Source organism: Trachurus japonicus, chromosome 19 (assembly GCF_045865225.1).
Source record: "Trachurus japonicus isolate A0001 chromosome 19, Traja_1.0".
NCBI lineage: Eukaryota > Metazoa > Chordata > Actinopteri > Carangiformes > Carangidae > Trachurus > Trachurus japonicus.
This window is the reverse complement of record NC_140925.1, coordinates 21,706,343-21,728,996: the sequence shown is the minus strand read 5'-3', so window position 1 is coordinate 21,728,996 and position 22,654 is coordinate 21,706,343. Positions and strand designations below refer to the sequence as shown.

General features: G+C 41.1%; 1 protein-coding gene and 1 long non-coding RNA gene across 3 annotated transcripts in view; one reads left to right on the top strand and one right to left on the bottom strand.

Annotated features, from left to right (window-relative positions):
- Nucleotides 1-22,654, bottom strand: part of LOC146967970 (uncharacterized) — a 39,721-nt gene that overhangs the window by 4,492 nt on the left and 12,575 nt on the right. For both annotated transcript variants that reach the window (XR_015034437.1, XR_015034436.1), the window contains exon 2: nucleotides 14,264-14,368. This is a non-coding gene — a long non-coding RNA (uncharacterized LOC146967970). The remainder of the gene's footprint in view (nucleotides 1-14,263; nucleotides 14,369-22,654) is intronic.
- On the top strand, nucleotides 13,846-22,570 carry kcnj12a (potassium inwardly rectifying channel subfamily J member 12a). Its single transcript, XM_085762317.1, has 2 exons — nucleotides 13,846-14,610; nucleotides 20,028-22,570. The coding sequence occupies exon 2, from the start codon at nucleotides 20,187-20,189 to the stop codon at nucleotides 21,486-21,488; it is 1,302 nt and encodes a 433-aa protein (XP_085618443.1). The 5' UTR covers nucleotides 13,846-14,610; nucleotides 20,028-20,186; the 3' UTR covers nucleotides 21,489-22,570.

Genomic DNA, 22,654 nt, shown 5'->3' with positions numbered 1-22,654 from the left:
TAGTTTGTTCTTTATATTCTTATCCTATATGTTATCGTCACTGTGTAATGCTGCTGTACTGTAATTTCCGCAGCTTGGGATCAATAAAGTATCTATCTATCTATCTATCTATCTATCTATCTATCTATCTATCTATCTATCTATCTATCTATCTATCTATTACAGTTGATCCTGAGGGGAACATGAATGTCAATCCAGCCAACAGACGCAGAGACATTATAACCACAAATGTCAACCTCATGGTGGTAGATAGAATAAGTCAGTCAGTGAAGTCAGTGTGCTTCATCCAGTGCAGACCATGAATATCTGCATAACACTGTACTACTGTAAAGTGCTGTATAGTGACCGTCACCCTGAGTCACCCCGCTAATATTTGGCTGATAAAAAAGCTACAGATCACAAATATTTCTTTTACAGGCCAAACAAAAACAACATGGCATCCTGTTGGATAGCAGACACCAGCTCATCCATCCAAACATCCGCCATAAAGGTCAGTCCCTCAGAATGAATGAGCGAGAGCAGCAGTCGAGAGCGGCGGTTTCAGCAAAGTTCACACCCATGAGGGGGGAAATCCATCACAGATGTGTTAAAGCTACCAAACTATCTACAGACAGAGGCCTCAGGAGACCATGATGCAATGCAACCAAAAGACATTTAGCGTTCAGTGAGGGGTGCTACACTCTGCTTTTCTCAACTGAAAAATATCTCACTCCAGTACATATGTAATCCTCAGATGAATGCGCAGAGTTCACACCCGGCCACAGGAGGAAACTGAGAGACACTGTGGGAGATGTAGGATAACAATTACTGTAGGAAAACAAGGCAGAGGCTGAGGAAAAGTGAATACGCCAATGATGTAGAATCCAACAAAAAGATGAAAAATACAAGAATATTACAGTAATGATCTACTGCATGACGCTATGCTTGACTGCTTTACACAGAAAATGTAAATGACTACTCATGCGACGTCCAGTGGAGAGAGCAGTCTGGGGTGACTGTTGGGAAAAGGCCGCATGTCCTGGGAGTGTCAGCGCTCTGTTGGTGCCCTGCCTCGAAGACTCACTGTGACACCAGCTCAGCACGGCCGGTACAGGACCTGACACTAAGCCGGGCTGACAGCTCCGTACACTGTCGGCTCTCCTTCGCACTCCTCCTACCTCAGTTACTGCTAAACCAAACTGTCCTGTCTCGCCAGAAAAAACACAACAAAAAAACTCTTTGGTTATGAGGGAGTTTTGAGTGAATGACACAGGCCTAGAGGTGACTGCTTTATTCCTTCGCTTTGGTCGACTAATGGAAAGAGTTGGTGAACAACTGGGGCAAAATTAAAGTTAAAGGGACATTGTGTAGGAATTACTCCCATCTAGTGTTGCGGTTGTATATCGCAAGCAACTCAATGGTATTTTTCATGCTGCATTCACGTGAAATTGGGCAGACGGCAGACGGACGGCATAAACAAGCCTCTATGTAAACAAGTGGTCCGTCAGCACGAGGCAAAACAATACACGTGACAATATGTTGTCATGGTGATGTCGTATTGTTTACCTGACCCACGTTTTACCTTCTTTCTCTCGACTTCTGTGACTAAAATGGTGGAAACTGGTTTGTTAGCGACGGCTGTCTGCCCGACTGCAGGTGAATGCAGCATCAGTGTAACGCTCCATTCCTCCTCACTGCGTTACCGCGGTGACTGAGCCGACAGCTGCGGTGTCTCCGCTGAGTTTCCGTGGTTTCCTACCGTCACGCTGCCACTGAAGGTAAAAACATGGGGACACCACATGGCAGCAGCACCGAGCTTACCGTCTCCATGGAGATATGAATGATATGAACGGCTCATTCAGAGCTGAAAGGAACACTTCACTTTGTTGATGGGGGGATTACTGATTAATGAAAAACAGACTTTTGAACGAAATAATCGATTTTCGTGAATAGATAACAGGAGAAGTTACACAATGTCCCTTTAAGAGATAATGATGGAGAAACAGATTGAACAGAAACAGTTCCAATTTTACTTCACAATTTTTTTGACTGTTCACCTCTGTAAAGCTCCTCCTTTTATTGATCTGTTTGCACTATAATAGTATCATAGAAATGCAAGGGACAACAGCTGAGTATTCGTTTTGTATTGATTAAGTGATTGATTAATGAATTGGATTTTGGTGTTTTTGGTCTCCTTTCCAAATCCCATAGGGGATAGTCAAAAATCAATCATCCATGCATTTCAGCTGCTCTTCAAGTCTGTGTAGCTTCAGTCTAGAGGTAAAGGTAAAAATGTCTTGAATAGCTACAGCATTGAAATAAATGAAATTTCTCCTGAAATATAAGGATACATATTTCAATTATACCCTATTAACTTTTGTGACATCACTTCCACGGATCAAGCTTCGAAAGAAAACTGGGTCTTCTGCTGTAGACATGCAGAAACCCTGTGAGGTCGTCAGTGGGGATGGAGGTGAAGAACAGACCGGTGAAACACAATCCAGGAGGATAGAATGGTTGGAGGTGATGAAGCAGTCGAGGCGATGACGCTCGGAGGACAGGCAGAGGCCGGTGATCAGGGTGCCACCGTGGCTCCTCCATGCCACCACACCCGCTTCCTCACCAGCCAATTACAGTAATTAGAGGATCGTTTCCAGTTGCTGAAAGATTAAACGCTCAATTTCCTGGCTGCTAAGATAGCTCTTGCTGGACATGTTTCAGCATCAGTGAGTGTTATAAAAAGTGAAATTGTTATGAAAACAGCTTCCAAAAAAAAAACTGTGAGAATCCTAGTGGCACATGCAGCATGCCCATATTTATGTGATATGAAACCAAATGTATGGGAATTTGCTGATTATGTGGGTCACAGTCAGTTCTTCCTCTGGGTATTACAGAAAATCATGTAACTTGAGGGGTAAAATGCATCAGAGCAAAAGCTTTAATGAACTGGTTATAGATTGGATCACTATTTATAAATGTTTATATCTTTTGTTTAAGATCCTTAGCTTAAGGTTGGTTTCTTATCTGTACTACGTCAACATAGCTGATAGTAGATGACAATGACATACACTTCACGGCAGAACGAGCTCTATCTGTCATGCATTAATGGCCAGGCCACTGAGGTTACTGTACAGTGCTATTGGCACAGCCACTTGAGCTCTTGTGTGTGGCAAATGAGCCAAAAATAAAGTAAGTCCTCTAAAATGAGAGCATGAAGCATCACCACTTGGGATCTTCCTGTCCTCTACTGTTATTGCCTTGCGAAGCTCTGATGCAACACAGTGAATAATCCCACGGCGATGGGATACTGTGCAGCAGCTTAGTAGCACCCTAACACAAAAACTAAAGGAGAGCGATACTCATTTGAAATTGTTTGAGGTTTTGAAAAAGAGCTGCATGCATGTCTGGATTTTTGTTTCAGACAATGATCAGGAGGAAAGACTACTACATGAGCTAGAACAGACCTATAGTCATTCAGAAATTCTATACAATATTGCACATCCTAGACGGATAGATGTGGCCCATTCATGTTACTGAGTGTCTATTAACACTTCAGGGTTTAAACAATAATAATAAACAGGAGATGTAGTTCTGGCAAAGGCTTGTGGGTACCATTACTGTTCAATCATTGGACCATATTCACTGCAGGGTTAATAAGATTCTTTATTGTGATTATATGTTGCGTGAAATCCTAACGTGGCCATACAACATGGTTGATTTAAATGAGAATGGACTCAGAAAGAGAAATAACTAGGACTTATTTTACTTTTTTTTTTTTTAAACAACAAAACAAAACAAAAACTTTATCCCTAAATAAAGATTACATAGCCCTTTTCTTAATGCAAAAATAAAGCTATGTTTGGAGCAATGATAGGTAATGGTGCTGTAGCAGAAAAATAGAAAAAGAGATGAAAAGAAAGGTGCATAATGCATTAACCCTGATTTAAAGAACAGAGATCCTGAGAACTTTGAAATAGCTACGGTATATCAACTACAATCCACAATGACAATGAAAACTGAAATAAAGCATGGCTTTGGGACTGACTGATATACTGTAGGCCCAGTAATTCATTAAAACCAGCACCTGAGATACACATATGCATCACATCACTTTGTCAGATATGCAACAGGAGGATGACAGTTTAAAAAGGCTGAGATGGAGTTACAGGTGAGACAAACCTCAGAGGGTGTTCTCTGTCCCTATTCTCACTGACGAGTGTATTGTCAGGTTAATAAGAGGCTCTCCTCATCAGTGTAATAGAGAAGACTGGTGACTGTCAGTTTGCACCTCTTCTTTCACGCTGCTGCAGCTCTGAACCTAATGGTGACATGAGGGCTCACTCAGGAGGCTCATTGCTGTAATGAGAGCACCCCATCCCAGTGTCTGCTGAGTTGGATAATGTTATGAGCGCTCAGCTTTAGGCTTTAATACCAGAGGATTAGGTGCACTAAAGCTAAATGTTACATAAGTTTGGTCCTCCATCTCTGAAGTGTCTAGTATAATGAAGCATGGGTCGAACAAACTTTTAAAATCTATTCCATGTTAGGTCATGTTTTGACACATTACTGCACAAATTAATTCAATATTACTAGATAATTAAATCCATGTAAATGGATTATGACTTTCTATTGCTGCATCCTTTTCTTTGTTACATTTACAGTATCCTTATAGTTTAATATAATTTAATAATAAATTAATTTGAAAAGTGCGAGAAAATTATACATAGGCTCTCTGATGCATATGCTATTGACAGTTGTTTATAAATCATAGTGATACATATGGCCACATGTTTTTTTAAAGAAAATTCCTTACACTTAACACCAATGTGTCAACTTACAGGCTTAATTAAAAACGGCTAATGTCACTGCCCTAGCGACATGTTCCCAATCAGGTCTGGAAAATGCTGCCTAATCATGAATTCAGCTGTGTTTTATATCCTCACTCCCAACACTGTGACTCCCACAACTAAAATGAGGACTGACTTTTAATAATTTCACACAGCCTCAGTCTATTTCTCACTTCTCGTCCACACGCCCACGATGAGAGGTGTTAAAGAGGGACGGCAACTCAAAACTTCATCTTCAACAGAGCCAGAGCGAATCCCACTGGGTTACCTTGGGTCAGTGACACCCAAACCCAAACCCACACAGGCACGCACGCACACACGCACACACGCACAGGTACGTGCACTTTACTATCAGAAATTTCACTAACAATTGACTAAACGTTCTGGTAGAGTTCGTCCATATAAACACTAGCAGTCCCCCCAAAAAAGAAAAAAAAATAGCTGAACATCCTCCTGTTCCCCAGCCGTCCCTTTAAATCCGGCCTCTCTCGAGGGAACAATAGGAGAAATGTTTGGCCTTTGGAGCCCCTGAGCGGGACCATTGAGCGCCTTGCTGCGGGATCGGATGCAGTGAATTAGTGTAAAGCCTCAGTGGAGAATAAAGCTGACGCAACGGCACCGCTATGGCCATGCTATCAGCTCCTGCCACGCAACACTGGGTCCAACCTGGAAAACTCCAGTGACGGCACCAACTAATACTACCACTCTGACGTGAGGGATATGTCTTTACATGAACTTGACGACATGGACTGTATCAGAAGTATAAAGGATGCTGAAATCAAGACATTGTCAAAGAACTAAATTTACCTTAAAAAAAACAAGAAAACTTCAGCATTGAATTCATTTCAAAATACCATTCATTTTAAATCATAAAAAAACTTTAAAGTCACCACGCTATGAGATAGCAATGGAACAATACGAGACAGAGTTGTTTGCGAGGCAAATGCAGAGACTGCTTGCCGAAAAACTGCCCCCGACAGGAATGCGCATCAACGGTTTTGCATGAATTTACCTCGAAAACAACTCTGTCTCAAAACGTTATTATCTCATAGCGTGGTGAATGTGCAGGTCACAACTTGTCCACCAGAGCGTTGTGGAGTTGTTGGATTGTGTATTTGATGAGTTTGATGAGGGAAACCAAGAAATCCCATGAGCCTCCGTAGCGTAGCTCTGAGCAGCTCACGGCTCTGCTCCGCCGCTCTAAGAATAGCTTGCACCAACACTTAAAGGTAATTAACCTACTGCTATGACTATAGAGATTATGGCATTGGGCCAATTTGCCAAAATGTCGAATTATCCCTTTAAGGTTTGAAACACGTAAAATCACCTTTAAAAAAAATTGCAGCTCACAGTCCCTGGCGTGTCCTCTTTATTCCAGCTCTAAAGAGGAGTTTCTTATCCCAGTCTTATGAATGGCATCTTGTAGCATCTCTCCAAAAAGGCCCCAAGCTAAAGGGGCAAGTGGCAGCCCACCATATGCCTGCACAAAACCACCATATGCCCCACTGGTTAATTCATTTTTCCAAGGCCACAGGGCTTTGTTTCAGCACCTCAACACATTCGCCATAACACAACACACTGGTGAACCTTTCTTCAACCTCCGTTTCTGCGTGGCATTTAGTTCACTTTGACTCTCAAATGCTCTCAGCCATCTTGTGCAAATCTGCTGTTTATGTCTTGTGTCTATTCTGGTAATGTTACAGATGAGTGTGTGTAGGTGTGACAGTGACTGTGCCTGAGTGTATGAAAGAGCATACGGAGAGTAAAGACTGGTCCTAATGAGTGTGTTGGTAGGAAAGAAAGGGACAGAGTAAGAAAGCATTAGAGACTGATGCTTGGAAATAATGGGGTCTATGACGCCACTTAGAAAAAGGGTCAGCTGCTGGTAAATTTAGGGTAAAATTAGGGCTTCTCTGGGCTCGGCTGTGCGGAATCGACAGATGGAGGATGGGTTCCCAGGGAGTCAGACCTGCTACAAATAGCTCTGGTTGCACACACTCTCCTGAGCGCAAAAACAAACTAATATGAAGAAAGCTCAGAATAAGAAGATAAGTTCTAACAGATGTACACACACCCACGCAGACAGAGCCAAAAACAAGCACTTGTAATATTTTACTCCGAAGCTTTCAGATAAGATGTGTGGCATAAAGTTGCCATGTTTGTTGTCATCTCTCTGTGCTATATGTGGTCTGGCTCTTGGCCTGGTTTCTCTTGGTTTTGTCGAACTTCTCGAGCACAACATTGTGCCCAGTGCCTATCTTGGGACTAACTTTGAGGGATCCACAGGAACTGTCCAATCACGCTGCAGCTGAACAATCAAGGTTAGGGGAACAGAGAAATGAGGGAACACATACAGTAGCTCTGATGAAGACACATTGTGCCGGCTGACCGGCTCACTGTCCCCGTTCTGCCATGTAAAGAGAGCTCATTTGCAATACACGTATAAACTTTGAATATAAAACGGTTTCATGAGGATTGCATGTCCTGTTAGTATGTTCCTTGCCCATTTTCTTTGTTGGACAAGGCTTTACCCATAATGAAAACACCATCTATTAGTCATTAACTGGATGAATGACAAACAGTCCTTCATATAGGTGGTCGTACCAATAGAAAATACATAACGCGGGTGTCTGGTTTTTTTTTTCTGTGCGAAAGCAGCCCGGAAAATATCTGCTATACAGGCGGAGGGGGAGTCCGGAGCGCCTGAAGACATAATCAGTTCAGCAGAGAAGTTTAATATGTGTCATGAGTGACAATATCTGTTATAATGAACTTGCGAAGACATAATGTCACATGGAAAAGAGGAGCACAACAGGAACATCAGGTGAGCGGCTATTCCTCCATCCAAACATTACCTCATTTAGTCGTAACATTTTGTTGGAGCTCACTGTGACTTTAATAAAAACCATGAACCTCATTTCCCCTTAGACATGAAGAGTTTTATGTGTCTAAATTAATAGCACCTGAATGGTTCAAATCCTAAAATGGTGAAGAAACAATCTCTCCTTTCATTTAATTGGTTTAAACCCCATGAAGAGATGATTGCAGTGATACGAATCATGTGTCACATTTGTTTACAGCACAAATATAATCTAAAAACCTCAAATCAACACATAAACAATGCATGACTCCATAAGCAACAGTTTTCTTTTCTTTTTTACAAATGAACACGTCATTCCTGCTTCTGATTGAACGTCTTTAAAAAAAGTCTCTGTGTTTTCTGCATAATGGTGTTGACTGTGTAAAAATAAAAGCCTGATGATTAACAGATGATGATTTTGTTTTATTATTTTGAGGAAGAGCAAAGCTAAAAGAAGCATTCAGATTAGTTCAGTTAACCTATGTTAAAGCACTCTATAACAGTCTATAGTAGACAAGTATATTTAATTACAATTTGGATTATGATTACTGATGATTATTGTTCAATTAGCATTAAATGTAGCTTGCTGAGAATCTCTTTTGTACTATTGCTTCTTTTGAAAGTTATAGTAATGCATACAATCTTAGAAATCTATGTTTTCCATATCTTATTCTGCAAAGTAGGCAAGATATATAACTGTAACATAAATATAGGAGTGAATAGCACAATATTAAATTTGAAGGGTAGTGGCAGGAAAGCAGAATGTCTAAAGTAAAGTCTTAGTGCCTCAAAACTGCACTGAAATATACATAAGTATTTAATGTAAATGCACCTGTGGTTCCCCAAGTGAAGATGGGGGGGCTTTGATCACTACAGGGACGGTCCGTGGAGGCAGAGGTCAGGGTCAGAAGGAGGGGTGGCTGCGAGGACACTGGATCCTGAGCCGATTAATTTTCTCACCCCCTGGGTGTCGATGGAAAGGCAGACAGGAGCTTTTCTCAGTGTGCTGTCAAGGTGAGGACATGGTGAACCCAACTGCCACCCCCAGCGTCGCACCACACAGCACATTAGGTAATGAACCTCTTGTGAAAGCTAGGATACAAGTTTCAGGCGTGGTAAACAGTATATGCAAGGTTTCAGTCTACATGGAAACTTTTTTTTCCCTAAACTGACTTTCAAATTCAGTGCTGCTCCATAAACAGAATGAGACTTCTTTGATATGGAAGAAGTTTCAATGAACTTTGTAAATTTGTAATTCAAATTCAAACTACTTTATTAATCCCACAAGGGGCAATAGGTTATGAGCAGCAGGTATCAACAGAAAATGCTTAAAGCACAAGAGTTATATGTACCGAGAGTAAAAGCTTCTGAGTTGCACTGAGTGGCATCTTAAGTGGAAAATTGCAACTCTTCAATCCTTCACTAGAATAGGCCTTAATCTGCTGTCACACACACTTATGTGCCACTCACCATGGTCGTCTACATGAAATCTTAGAGTAGATTCATCTTGACTAATAACGTGTTATCAGTTTGACAACTGTTAGTGGTCCAACAACAATGTACAGAATAAAGAGTCTTAGCAAAACGACAGGCTTCAGGCTTAAAACATTATAATCCACATGCTGACACTTGTAGACAGAGAGCTCAAAACTTTGTCACAGTTGTCAACAAATCATCAACATTTACTTTGTATTGATAGTTCATATTTCAGGAGACCTCTCTGATCTTAGGCCTACAGACCATTTGTATGATGAGGAAGTGAGTTAGTGGAAATCAACTAGAGATTCTGATTTTCATACTTTTCATTTATTTGATTGATTGATTCTACACGTCATTACAATCAAATGTCACTGTGTCTATCCAATCTAGAAGATTTTATTTCAAGATGACTGCCTAAAACTTTAAAAACTAAGACAGTATTAATTAAAGTTCAAGAAAACTATCTACTATCAGGTCAGCTTCACCTTTCTAAAGGGAAAAAAGGAAAAACTGTGAGTCAGTCAATGAGAGATGTCAAATTATGAAAGTCAAGGGAGATTGGCAAAAACTTTGCATAAGGTTAGTGGATAGTTAATGCCAGTGTAACCTAATAGTAATGCTAAAAAACATATGAATAAATATATGCAGTGCAATGAATAAACAATCAAATATAAAAGATTCTATTTTTGTGTGACAGAGTGTGGAAGATGAATTCAGTTCCTTGTCCATTGGATCAAACCTCCGTCATCGTGAACCATCTCATGAACTCAAAGTGTCACCAGCCACCAAGAATGAGGCTGAGAGTCAGAGGGATTTTAAGTGCAGCTGTAGGAGACATTATGTAAACGCATTAACCGTCTCTGTCCTCACATGCAGTCGTGGCTCCTGTGACTGTAATAGAGTAATAGGTGTTGTGAAATGTCTACTGTGATGTTGTTTACTTAAAAATTTGACAGTCTGAAGGCTGCCCTGAAATGAACTTGGGCTAACACACATACCAAAGGTTCATTTTACAGCGCTTCTCTGAATTAATTCGGGAGACTTACATTTCTAACTAACTAAACAAACTAAACCAAAGATCCTTGACAAATGCAAAAGAATATTATGGCTACATTTACAAAACAGTTGAGCAAGAATAATAACAAAGTAGCTGCGCACAGAAAGTCAGTGGCAGATGTTTCCACTAAGTAGAGATGATCACTTTAATTATAACTATGAGCAGAGATGGGACAGAAACTGAGAGTCTGCTCAGGGACGGGGACGGACTAAATAAAGCAGATTTCACATCCTGTTCACTTGACTTGAACAGTCTCACATCTTCTAGCCAGAGATAACATACCTTCTACAAACCCAGGTCTGTCTGTCCCTGCCAAAGATGCGATCTCTAGATTCACCAGGAGATATACAGCGTCAGTTAACCATCCTGAGTCATGACAGTCCTGCGCAACAGCCAGCAATCATCTGTCACTTCTTATGTAACATTTTACTTTTTAACTGGATATCCACAGTGTTGCACATCATGCAGTCCTAACTGAACCACGCAAAAATGTGATGTTTTTTTTTAAGAGGCTGTAGTGTATCATTCAAATAAAAATAGCAGAAAATAGAGATATATCCAACCCTAACCAACACAGACTAATCCAGGCTTTATGCTCATATCCAGGGTAATTTTCAAGTTTATGGAAGATGTTATTTCTACACTGTCCAACGCACATACACACTCCATTACCCCGCTAACCAACAACCAGCTGGGTCCAAGAACAAGAAGGCCTTTTCACAACTATTTCAGCCAGTGTGAGTACAGTAATATCACGTTCCTAATCCCTGCTGACAAGAAATGAAGTTGCAAAAATGAACAGAACAGGAATGGCTCCAAAGCCTGAAATAGCTGCATCAGACAGGAGTCTCAGAGAATAATGTAATTGGGGTTCTTAGTGACAAGCTGAGCAGGGAGGGGGGTAGGGGGGGGTTCAGAGCTCTTCCGGGCTTCCACTCAATATAAGGACGCATTTGTGTGAGACAAAATGATTCGTTAAGATGAAAGGTAAAGAGGCAGAAAGGAGAAAGGTTCAGTGACAGTGCGTGACTGTGGTTTTAAGTATCAAAACAGAGAGAGGTTTTCATTATTTAAATACTTCACTACTGATTCATTTATCCATCTTTAATAAGGAGTCATGAATGAGAGTCATTTAATTTGGTCAAGTCGCACCCAGTCTTTGTCTTATCTATCACATTATCAAAAGCCCCCTAACTTAATCTTTGTCTTAATTAAGAACATACATAAGCTAATTTCATTAACCTCAAGTATCACGCATAACTTAAGTAGCACGCATTTGGTACAAACTTCACTTTGTGTGTCAGAACCCTGTAGAAGATGTATCTTGATTATGATGGAGAGAGATTGAGCTGTCAGCAGCAATAAGTCAATAGAGCTCCTGTGCAGTGTCTGCCCTCGGCGAGCGTCACAGTAAAAAATGAAATGCCACAATCACTATCACCAGGAAGATTGTGAAAAGTTTATTCTTAGGGCCCTTCTGATTAATGCAAATTACACCTTACTGAATACAACTGGCAAGAGCAGAGCGAGATCTCCAACTATTGTCTTCACTGTCTCTGCTCAGCTGCTGTTTTAATACCTGGGTGTGTCATTTCTCGCTTCCAATTTCACTTTGAGGTTTTCATCTCAAAGGTTAATCTGTTTTCAGGTGCGCTCCCATTTGGACAGTAAACTTTTTCCGCACAGACAAAAGAGTCACAATACTGCATTGTCCGAGGCCTCTCAGTTCAAGTGCTGCAAAATGGCTGGATTAGAGAGATGTTTGTGAATGTTTAGTTTTAGAGCAGATCAAAACCCACTCCTGATATGATGTATTGAATGGAGGTAAACTATAAAATGGTTGTCTTTTAAATTTATCAATTTAAGCAAAATAAAATTAAAATTTTTAAAAATTCTATCCCTATAATTTGTCTTTAAATGCTTATGATCTCAGTTTCATTTTTCCAAAGCACTCTGTCTTTGGTGGGTCATATTTACAGTGGCTTTGGCAAAGCCACAGCCTCTAGTTGACCAACAACCACCTCCCTTTCTTCATCTGTCTCTCTCTTTGCTTCGTTTCTGCCGGTGTTTATTGGTCGGAAAATAGTGAAACGTGTTATACCTGTAGCCATGGAAGCGACAGCGAATCCCACTTAGCCATCTCCCTGGGAGGCAAAACCTTTTCATTTAGACACAGACATGCAAAGGATATGTGAGCTGCCACCTGTGATTATGGTGCAGTTACATAATGAGGTTTACAGTCTGGATGTGTGAACCTTGTGATCTACTGTTCTCCAGGCTCGCAGTGCCATGGCGGCGCAGCCTTACATTATGCAGGAACCGGTACAGCGCCTGTTGCCGACACAGACCGAGAGGCGCTTTAAAAGGACGCTTTGAGCTCCATTAGTTGACGTCCTCGGCCAAACACAATAGCCTGGTGATGATCACACACAGGCTATTGCAAATCACCCTTAGAAGTCTGAAATCAGAGGCTGCAAGGGAGAAAAAAATAGGAGCACAGAGAGAGAAAGAGAAAAAAGAGAGAGTTCCTGCACTGATGAATCATTAGTGATAAAGCTGAGGCTGAGCCAGTATGGCTGTATTTAGAAACTTCTCACTCTTTCAGCCCCCCTCCCTTACTAATTGTCATCTCTTTTAGCGTTTGACTGATGACCGGCTCCCTGAAAAGACGTGAGAAAAGGGGAGTAGGCACTCAGCTCTGAGGATAATGTCACACTTCGAAGCTGTCAAGGGTAACGCTAATGTACTCAACAGTGTTGGTGATGGGGAAAAAGCTATGGCTCGCTCTTAAAAAAAAACAACTGATGGCAAAAACCAGAGACACGGAAAAAAATTTTCAGAGATGCAGGCGTGGGGAAACCTACAGTCCTGCACAAAAAACTGGAAGCAGCTTCTCCGTCAAGACTTTATGTTGATCAGTGCTACTGAATATAATGAAAGACGAGAGCTGACTAATACAGTGAGTGGCATACTTCAATTTCAATTCATCTGACACAGGAGTCCTGGTGTGGCTAGACTGTCATATTGTCAAACACACATGCACATGGGCACATATACCCACATCCTCAGGTCAATTGTTGCTGATTAGTTGTTGGTGACAAGTGTGAAAGGCATCACTCTGCACTGAGACAGTGCACCCAGCAGCATGATATATTGATAAACACTGCACAGCACACATAAGTGTCTTTCATTACAGCAACTGCAGGTCAGAAAGATACAGAAAGATTTGGCCTGGTCATGTTGCAGCTGTGCAACATATAATATTCTCACCTGATGCTGCAAAGGCCAGGTGAATTTGCTCTGCATTAACAGAGGATCTTTAATAAAACAGCCTTTCTCTATTAGGGTAAATGGTGGTATAACAAGACTGAGTAAAGGCAGAGCAGATGGGCTCAAAAAGGCAGCAAATTCTGGGTTGTTAATTTTATGTGGGAAGTCATTGTGAAAGCCTTTCATCCTCATAATGTCGTTTCCATTTACTTTTGATTAACATGTGATCAAATACAATAGAGGATTGTATGCTTGTGATTTCTCAATGATACGTCTGTGCATCAAGTTGCTGTCAACTGGTAGTGCCATGATGTGGGAGGGAGGGAGAGAGAGAGACAACAAGAGAAAGAAAGAGAGGAGGGGAGGAGAGAAAAGAGACAGGGAGGGGGAGGGAAGGAGGGAGGCTGCAAATGGCAGCTTCTGTGACACCACGGGAGAGAGGAAGGGAGAGAGGGAGGGAAAGAGCGATCAAGAAATAGTCAGGGGGAGAGAGAGTGCGAGAGTGAGAAAGACAGAGAGAGAGAGTGTGTGTGTGTGAGGGAGAAAGAGAGAGAGAGAACAGCAGTCCAAGTAGATCAGATTGCAAAAGATTGATAAAGAGAGCTATTCAGTTAATAAGCTGTGAGGTAGCATTGTACAGTTTTATGGGAAATCTGAAGGGTAGACTTCATGTCAGTAGAGATAAAGGATGAGCTGAAGAAATTTCCTCAGAAGATGGAGTTACAAAAACCTGAATTTTTACTGGGATAGTCCTCATTAAACGTGTCACACCTGTTTCGCACATCCAGCGCTGACTGAGCGGCGGCGGCTTGGCCCAAGGTTCTGCTGTGATTCAGCCTGGTCAAAACTGCATTTCATCTGCGCTCGCAACAGCTCCTGAAAAAGAGAGAGACAAGAGATCAAGCAAGGATGAAGAAATTCAAAGGGGGTCTGTGCCTTGTGCTGAAGATGATGGAGTGGTTTTCTCCAGTGTTAGAGTAACACACAAAGCAGGAGCAGCTGCCGCGGCAGATGCAGAGAATGCCTCAGTTTGGCTAACAGGGACACTTGGAGAGAAAAAAAGAAAAAGATAAAACCTTTTACATCTGCAGGCTGGTGGAGGACAGGTGGAAATAAAGGTAAGAGAATGACAGAAAAACTTCACTTCAAACTTGCAGAATGATTGTCATATCAATATTCGTCAGATGTCATTGGTCTGTGGTGTTATAAAAGTGGCAGTGGATGACTGTGTACTTTTTTAGGCATTCCCTGTAGAGCACACTCAGTCATTGTACTGAAATTCAATCAGACGTCTAATTGTTATCAATTTATATATTCATTTTAAACCAGTTGTTCAGAGACAGCACATAGAATCGTTCGAAATGAGACGAGAGTGGTAACTAATTGCAAATGTTGCAGCAAAATTAAATTTGATGACCTTACTCATCCTCATCTTTTTGTCGAAGCACGTCTCTAAAAATGCTGTAATTACTTGCCTCTGCACCTGATGTTAATGTAAACACCATAAGTTCAAGTCTTCACTAATTGTTTTTTAATTGATTGCATCAGGGTTCAGAGCTAAAAAAAGAAAAAAAGAAGTAAGTTTACTGACATATCTTTTGTAGGGCAGAAAAGCATCTTTGTAGAACACAGCTACCTTTAATATTTTAAAGCTGATGTGGATTTACAGGTCAATCACCTTAAGTCTTTAACTTAACTTGGATTTTGGACTGGAGAAGAAGGCCTTTCCTGTTCATATCATGGACTGATACTGACAGGCTGCCATCTCCGAGGAGGTTTAAAACAAAACAGATGATATCAAGTTGGAAGGAAGAGAAAGGCATCGATTACAAGTTAGATAAAACAAAAATGATATCTTGAAATTAATGAAATTTGAGTCTACAATATTAGCGTGGCTTCCATCTCTACGTCATCTTGATCCATATCACGGCTTTTTAACTAAGACAGTAAAGCAGAGTTAGGGGATTTACAGCACATTGCATAACAGTTGTGCAGCTGAAATGATCAAATAATCAATTATTCAGTCGACAGCAGTTTCATTGTTGACAATTAATTGACAAATCAATGATAGTTTCCTTGTTAAAAATGAAAATATCACCTCGTCTCCTGGTGACAGCAGAATCACAAATCCGACCAATGGAAACCAACACTTTTCTGCAGCACAACTTTGCATTTCGAACTGAACAAACAACCTTGGTAGCAAAGCTGCTGGTTAACACTTGAGCGCTTTTCAGGCACCTAATTTTGAGCAGGTGTTATATCAGATAACTAACAATAGAATCTAATTTAGCATGACAATACTGGAGGAAAGATATGGGCAAGTATTAATGGATAAATTATTGCTTCAGGTACAGTAGGACATGTTTCTATCAGCGTATAAAGAAATGACTGATGTGAAGGTACAAAAGAGGAGAGGAGAGGACGAGGAGAATAAATATTATGCAACATTGCCTGACAGTTCAATGACCTCATCCTGCTTTTCATCTCAGCTTAGTTCAGTTTGATTCACTTTTATTATCCAAAGAGCATATTACCATGAAGAGGACTGAGTGAAAACACAAAATATAACATCTTTTAGAAAAAAAAAGATGCAATATCATAGGAAACGCACAGCAAACATCTTATATATCCTGTCGTATGATTTAATGTACAACATAGAGCAAGACTGTATCTAAGCTTGTGTGCTTTGACCAACAGGTGTCGCTTAAAATTGGAAATTACAGAGTTCAGGTTTAATATGGGTGATTCAGCCTTTGTGAATGGGTACAAGTAATTAAAAAACTGCACAAATAAAGATCAAAAAAGCCCAGAGAGAAGCTCACATGTGGGAATGATCAATCAATGAGAACCAGGTGTTTGAACGGTGGAAAAGCTACAGGTGCAGCTAGCAAAAAACTAGATTTTGTTCTACTTGCATAGATTATACCAGCTGTTCTAACAATGTGAGAAGGTGACTCAGGTTTTTATGAACACTTCTCTCTACCACTTCTCTCAACAATCACCTGAGCTGGCATCTCAGCACAGGGGATGGCCTACATACCAAGTCTATCAGCCCCCAGGGTTGGTTACTGTCTGGTTCTTATATTTCTACATTGTCTCTTTGTCTAACAGGATTTGAAATAATACAAAATGTCACCAATTGTTGTGTTACATTTGTAGATAACAACTAAAAAAGCACCTTGTACAAGACACTGCCACTCACGCAGCAACTCTGCATGGTCAAGTAGTGTTCCTTTCTATAGGAAAATACCTGTAGGTCACTTGAGATGAGATGAGTTTACGCGCGGTGAGCTATAGGAAAATACAATGATACCTGAGCCTCGACTCTTCCTTCACAATGGCCTTGGGAGGTGGGCCGGGATCGTAGTGGTTGAGCTCAGTTTCCTGCATGTCTGTCTTGAGATGAAGTACCCTCTCCTGCTCCACCTCATTGTTCCTCCCAATCCCCTCCATTATTTTGCACATCCAATTATTCATTCTATTCATCCTAATCAGCTGAAAGCTTATCATCTCCCCTAGTAGCTCCTCTCAACTCCCCAAGAGGACACACAGCAGACTAGGTCACAAAAGGTTATTTGAGAAATTATTGGCAGTAACGCAAATCACTTCCTGTGTTCCGCCTTGTGAATCAAAGATGCTTATTCTTTGGTTATGGATGCACTCTATACTCCAAGTGCTTTCATAACAATACACAATTAAAGACCTCCCTTTGAGCTGTCATTTAATGCTGCCCGTAGTGTAAGCTTTGCATGGTAGTGGTGCAGTGCTACAGGAATTAACAATTTAAAGGCATAATCTGTGATCCCAATATAAACAAAAAGGTCAAACCAAATTCAAAACACAGGATTAGAATGTGTTATCACTTCAAGCAGGTTGACACTTGTCTCAATACAAGGACAAATACGTGACAACAACTATATCTACACTTTTTTAACAGCTGCAGAAAGGTTTAGTAGTTTTTTTTGTTAAATCCTGTGGGTCCTATGGGTAATAGCTGGTTCCAATCCCTTGTTTTGAATCCCTTTTTTTTTATTTGAAAAAAAGACACATTGTGCCAGTAAAAGGTTATTTGTTTGTCCATATAAACACCATTTCAATTACGTGAATATACTCCCCTGTTTAAGTTCTAACTTAAGAGTTAAGATGTAAAGCTATTCGTCTCTCACCTGTACTTGCCAAAGAGCTGGTGACAAAGATTAATGTTAAAGCACCAAGCTGTCTTTAAACTTCTGTTAAAAAAAAATTCCATGCACCTACAGCAAAAGCTCTCTATTGAGTCTCTCAAGTACTAATGACTACAAAGACACAGGAGCGTTTTTACTTTCAATTGACCAATTCACTTGACACCTGACACTGCATGACTACAGTGTGATATGGAGACTGTGCACCGTGTAGGGCTGCTCAGGTCATGCATGAATTGTGGAGAGAAAGATGTATAATGTGATATGTAGAGAAGACAGTCAGGCGAAAGATGAATCTCAGTTACATAACATACTCAGTGTGGTAACCATGTCAATCAGCAAAGCCCACCTGTCATTCCATAGATGAACCAACACTAACCTGGCTAATTAAACTGTCTAAGTAAAAATCAAGTGGTAGACATAATTGAAAAGGATCAGACAATCTAGTGTTGTTTACATAATAACATGTTTACATATCTGGTCAGGAGTGGTAGGAACAATATTTTTTGCATTATCGGCTACGCTCTTTTGGGAATATATTGTCAAAGGGAAGAGAAAAAAAAGACTTTGGAGGTATAAAAATAGAACATAACAATTAGCTACAGTATGTTTTCCTGATCACAGATATGCATTTGACCCCTAAAGGACAAATTTAGGGTTGTGCATGAGGTAATCTGGCTGCAGATCAGGAGAACTTCCACCTGAAAGAGTGTGAGTGATGAGGGAGTTAGTGTGAGTGTGTGGCAGACGGCAGGGCACCTGGGATTTGGGAGCGCACATGAGTGAACCGTCAAGTCTTTAGGGCCCAAATCAGGCAGGCGGACACAGAACGGATGTGGCCAGGCGATAAAAGCTGTCTGCACCCAGAGGGGCCTCAGTCCACTTCCCATGGGTAAAACTCCTTGACCCTGAGGCTCAACATCCAGCACAGTGGCCATGTTATCTGCCGCCTGACTGAGACAATCATTTGTCAGCTGTACAGCCATGTAACACTTTGACACATACACAATTAGTGCGTACTTTATGTTGTAAAGTGAATTGTATGTCTAATCTTGTTACATTCTTGTAAACTTAATTTCCAGTATGTATTTAAAATGAATATGTCATTCATGGCAGTACACAGGAGAGAAATCAGTTACCTACTTGTATGGAGTACCATGGGAACGCACAATAAATTTACCGCACCCTATGACATGATTAATAGTACTGCAATTTGTACAGAATGAGGTCAAATAAACAGTCCTCACTCCATCCCTATATGTAGCATCTGGAATTGCAGGTCCATGCAATCGGTGGCACCGAGTTCCTTCCCTTAGGAGTTTAAATACATATATAACCCTCTATAAGAACTGGACTGAAAGGACCACGGCAAACATAGGCCACAAAGAAACAGATAGAGAGCAGCTTGTCTGCTGATGTGTGATGACTGCATGGCATGCTGCTGATAAACTATAAATACAACCAAGACATGCTGAAAACTAACTTGATACCTCTTCCTATCACTTGTAGGTCTAAAATATGACAGGCACTAAACACCTAACTAGGTACGAGCAGTGACTCTTGTTCATTTTTTTCCCATTACATAATAATAAACATCTGGTAGGTGATGACTTAGGTTGTCTCTACTGCCAACCTTCTTTATAATTTGAAAGAGAAAAGCACAGGAAATGCCATGTGACAGAAGTGGATTGCTGTGAGGCCAGCTCTTCACTTACCCAGTCGACATCAAAAGACATGAGGACCCTTCAGTGAGGGCCAATTGGATTTTGAGTCGTGATGTTTAAAGAGACCAAGATGGCAGAGAGAGGGGATGTGAGGTGACAAAAATAAGGAAAGAACTATGAACTGTAAAAATACTATAAATATAATATGTATAATAGCTAATTAGGGACTCATAATAAACAATGGTACTGTTTATATAAAAATACACGAGAATTTTAAAATAATTTTTACTTTGACAGGAATCAAGAGGAACTGTTGAAAATTAGAGGTCAGAACATATCAAAAATCAAAATCAAGTTAATTGGGTGCATTTTTAGCTCTTTGATGCGGTCACTACTGTATATTACATAAGAAGAGCATAAAAACTAGTAGTGACGATGGTGATTTTTTCATTTTGGCTTTAACATATGGACATCTAATGCTGTGTAATAACCCATTAACATCAGGAGGCTTCTTTTTGAGAAAGTTATAAAAATCTGTGTGTGAGTGTTACCTACTGTACTGTATGTAACAATGTTTTGCCATTCAGTCCTTAAAAGCTTTCATGTTTGGCTGTTTGGCAGGTATGTTGTGGTTTGACCATTATGTCACAGAAAAATGCTCATATTGTTCTCTCTTGACATGCTCTACAGGGATTGGATTAAACCACAAGGCTCCCACCCAGCTCCCTGTCAATGACTCACTAAAATGCAGCTCAGCCGGTGATCAAGCTGTGAGGGGCCACGATCACACACTGGGACTCTGGCCTGCCCTTCTGCTCTGACCCTGCAGCTGGAGGCGGCGCCGGGAGCATGAGTGTGGGCAGGATAAACCGCTACAGCATTGTGTCATCTGAGGAAGAGGGCCTCCGCCTCACTACCATGCATGGCATGAACGGCTTTGGCAATGGCAAGATCCACACACGCCGCAAGTGCCGCAACCGCTTCGTCAAAAAGAATGGCCAGTGCAATGTGCAGTTTGCCAATATGGACGACAAGTCACAACGTTACATGGCTGATATGTTCACCACCTGTGTTGATATTCGCTGGCGATGGATGCTGGTAGTCTTCACCCTTGTGTTTGTTGTCTCTTGGCTGGCTTTCGGCTTAGCCTTTTGGGTCATTGCTTTGCTGCATGGTGATCTGGATAACCCAGCTGGAGATGACAACTTCACTCCATGTGTCCTACAAGTCAATGGATTTGTGGCTGCATTTCTATTCTCCATTGAAACGCAGTCGACCATAGGTTATGGCTACCGCTGTGTGACTGAGGAGTGCCCAGTGGCTGTCTTTATGGTGGTCTTCCAGTCCATAGTGGGATGCATCATTGACTGTTTCATGATTGGCGCCATCATGGCCAAGATGGCAAGGCCTAAGAAGCGAGCACAAACACTGTTGTTTAGCCACAATGCTGTCATTGCCATGCGGGATGGAAAGCTGTGCCTCATGTGGAGGGTAGGGAATCTTCGCAAGAGCCACATCGTAGAAGCACATGTCAGGGCACAGCTAATAAAACCTCGGATCACTGATGAGGGGGAATATATTCCTCTAGACCAGATCGACATTAATGTGGGCTTTGATAAAGGCTTGGACAGGATTTTCTTAGTTTCACCCATAACTATTCTCCATGAGATAGATGAGGAGAGTCCCCTTTTTGGGATCAGCAAACAGGACTTGGAAACAGCAGACTTTGAGATTGTCGTCATCTTGGAGGGGATGGTTGAAGCGACCGCCATGACCACGCAAGCTCGCAGCTCCTACTTGGCCTCTGAGATCCTTTGGGGACACCGGTTCGAGCCAGTCTTGTTTGAGGAGAAGAACCTGTACAAGGTGGATTACTCTCACTTTCACAAAACCTACGAGGTGCCGTCCACCCCCCGCTGCAGTGCCAAGGACATGGTGGAGAACAAGTTCCTAGTCCCCAGCTCTAACTCCTTCTGCTATGAAAATGAGTTGGCCTTCCTAAACCGTGATGATGAGGAGGAGGATGTAGGTGGTGGGAGCAGGGCACTGGCGAATCTCAGTCCAGACCGGAACAGCCGACATGAGTTTGAACGCTTACAGGCCACCAGGGCACTGGATCAAAGGTCATATCGTAGAGAGTCGGAAATATGACCTCTGCCCATTGACCCAGGGTCAACTTTCAATAACTTTATCCAAGGGTAATAATGCAGAACAATGCAAAGTGCCATAGGAAAAAGCTGACTACTGTGAAAGATTGGAAAAGAAATAGGACAACAATAAAGGGACTTAACTGGAAGGAAAGGGGAAAGCAGGAGTACACAGCTTAGAAATTGTGGTGAGGAATGTCTACAATCAAGGAAAAGGCTAGAGAAAGACCTTCTTCCTTCATGTAAACTTGAATCTTTTTTCACATGGTCATTTTGAGTTAAGCGTGTTCAATGATAGAGCATCAAAAACTATTATGACAAGAACCTTGTAATCAAATTTTAGGTGTAAATACATTACTTAGGTAAGTTATGTTTTGTGTGCAGTATCAGTTTCCAAAAGCACCTCTCAGAGATAGAAGTTGCTATTTCCACTTGTTCTTGGGCACAAATAATAGTGTTACAAGGCTTCTCTTAAGCTCTCCTTGCGTTGCTGTAATCTGCTGGACCTGCGTTCAGTGACACATTGAAAATTCATGCACTGTAGATTTAAGATGCAATGAGCCATGATAAAACATCTGACCGTGAGCCACTGAGAACAACATAAATCAACACCTTCATTCTGATCCCAAAATCTACCAATGAAGGTAGAATAGGCGAAATGAATTGCACTATGTAAGAACACAAAGGAATGTCGAACAGAAATATAACTGTATAGAAAACACTATTTATAAAATCTCTTAATGCCTAATGTTTTAACCCTCTCTCATAAATGAGCATTGCTGCTAACATCATGATTTGGCTGCACTGTCCCATAAATATTGTTAGAAGTCAGGTAAAACAAAACTAAAGCACAAATAGTGGACAACCAACGATGATAAACAATTTTTTGTTTCCCAAGATTTCATTTTTTCAAGATACAGGGTGCAATATTAAGGTCTGCATTGATCAAATTAATACATGAAAAATAGCAATCTGTACTTTGTAACCCCACGAAGAAATGCACCTTAAAGTCTTGTTGAACTAAAACCTGAATGTTGAGTATTAAAAAGTTTTCTTCCATTCTATGTGGAAGTTAAGACTGTAACTGTGCGTTCACACCAAAAGCTTCCAATGAGGCAAAGTCGCCCGAGGATGCTCTTCAGACAAGACAGCTTCCAAAGTGGCAAAATA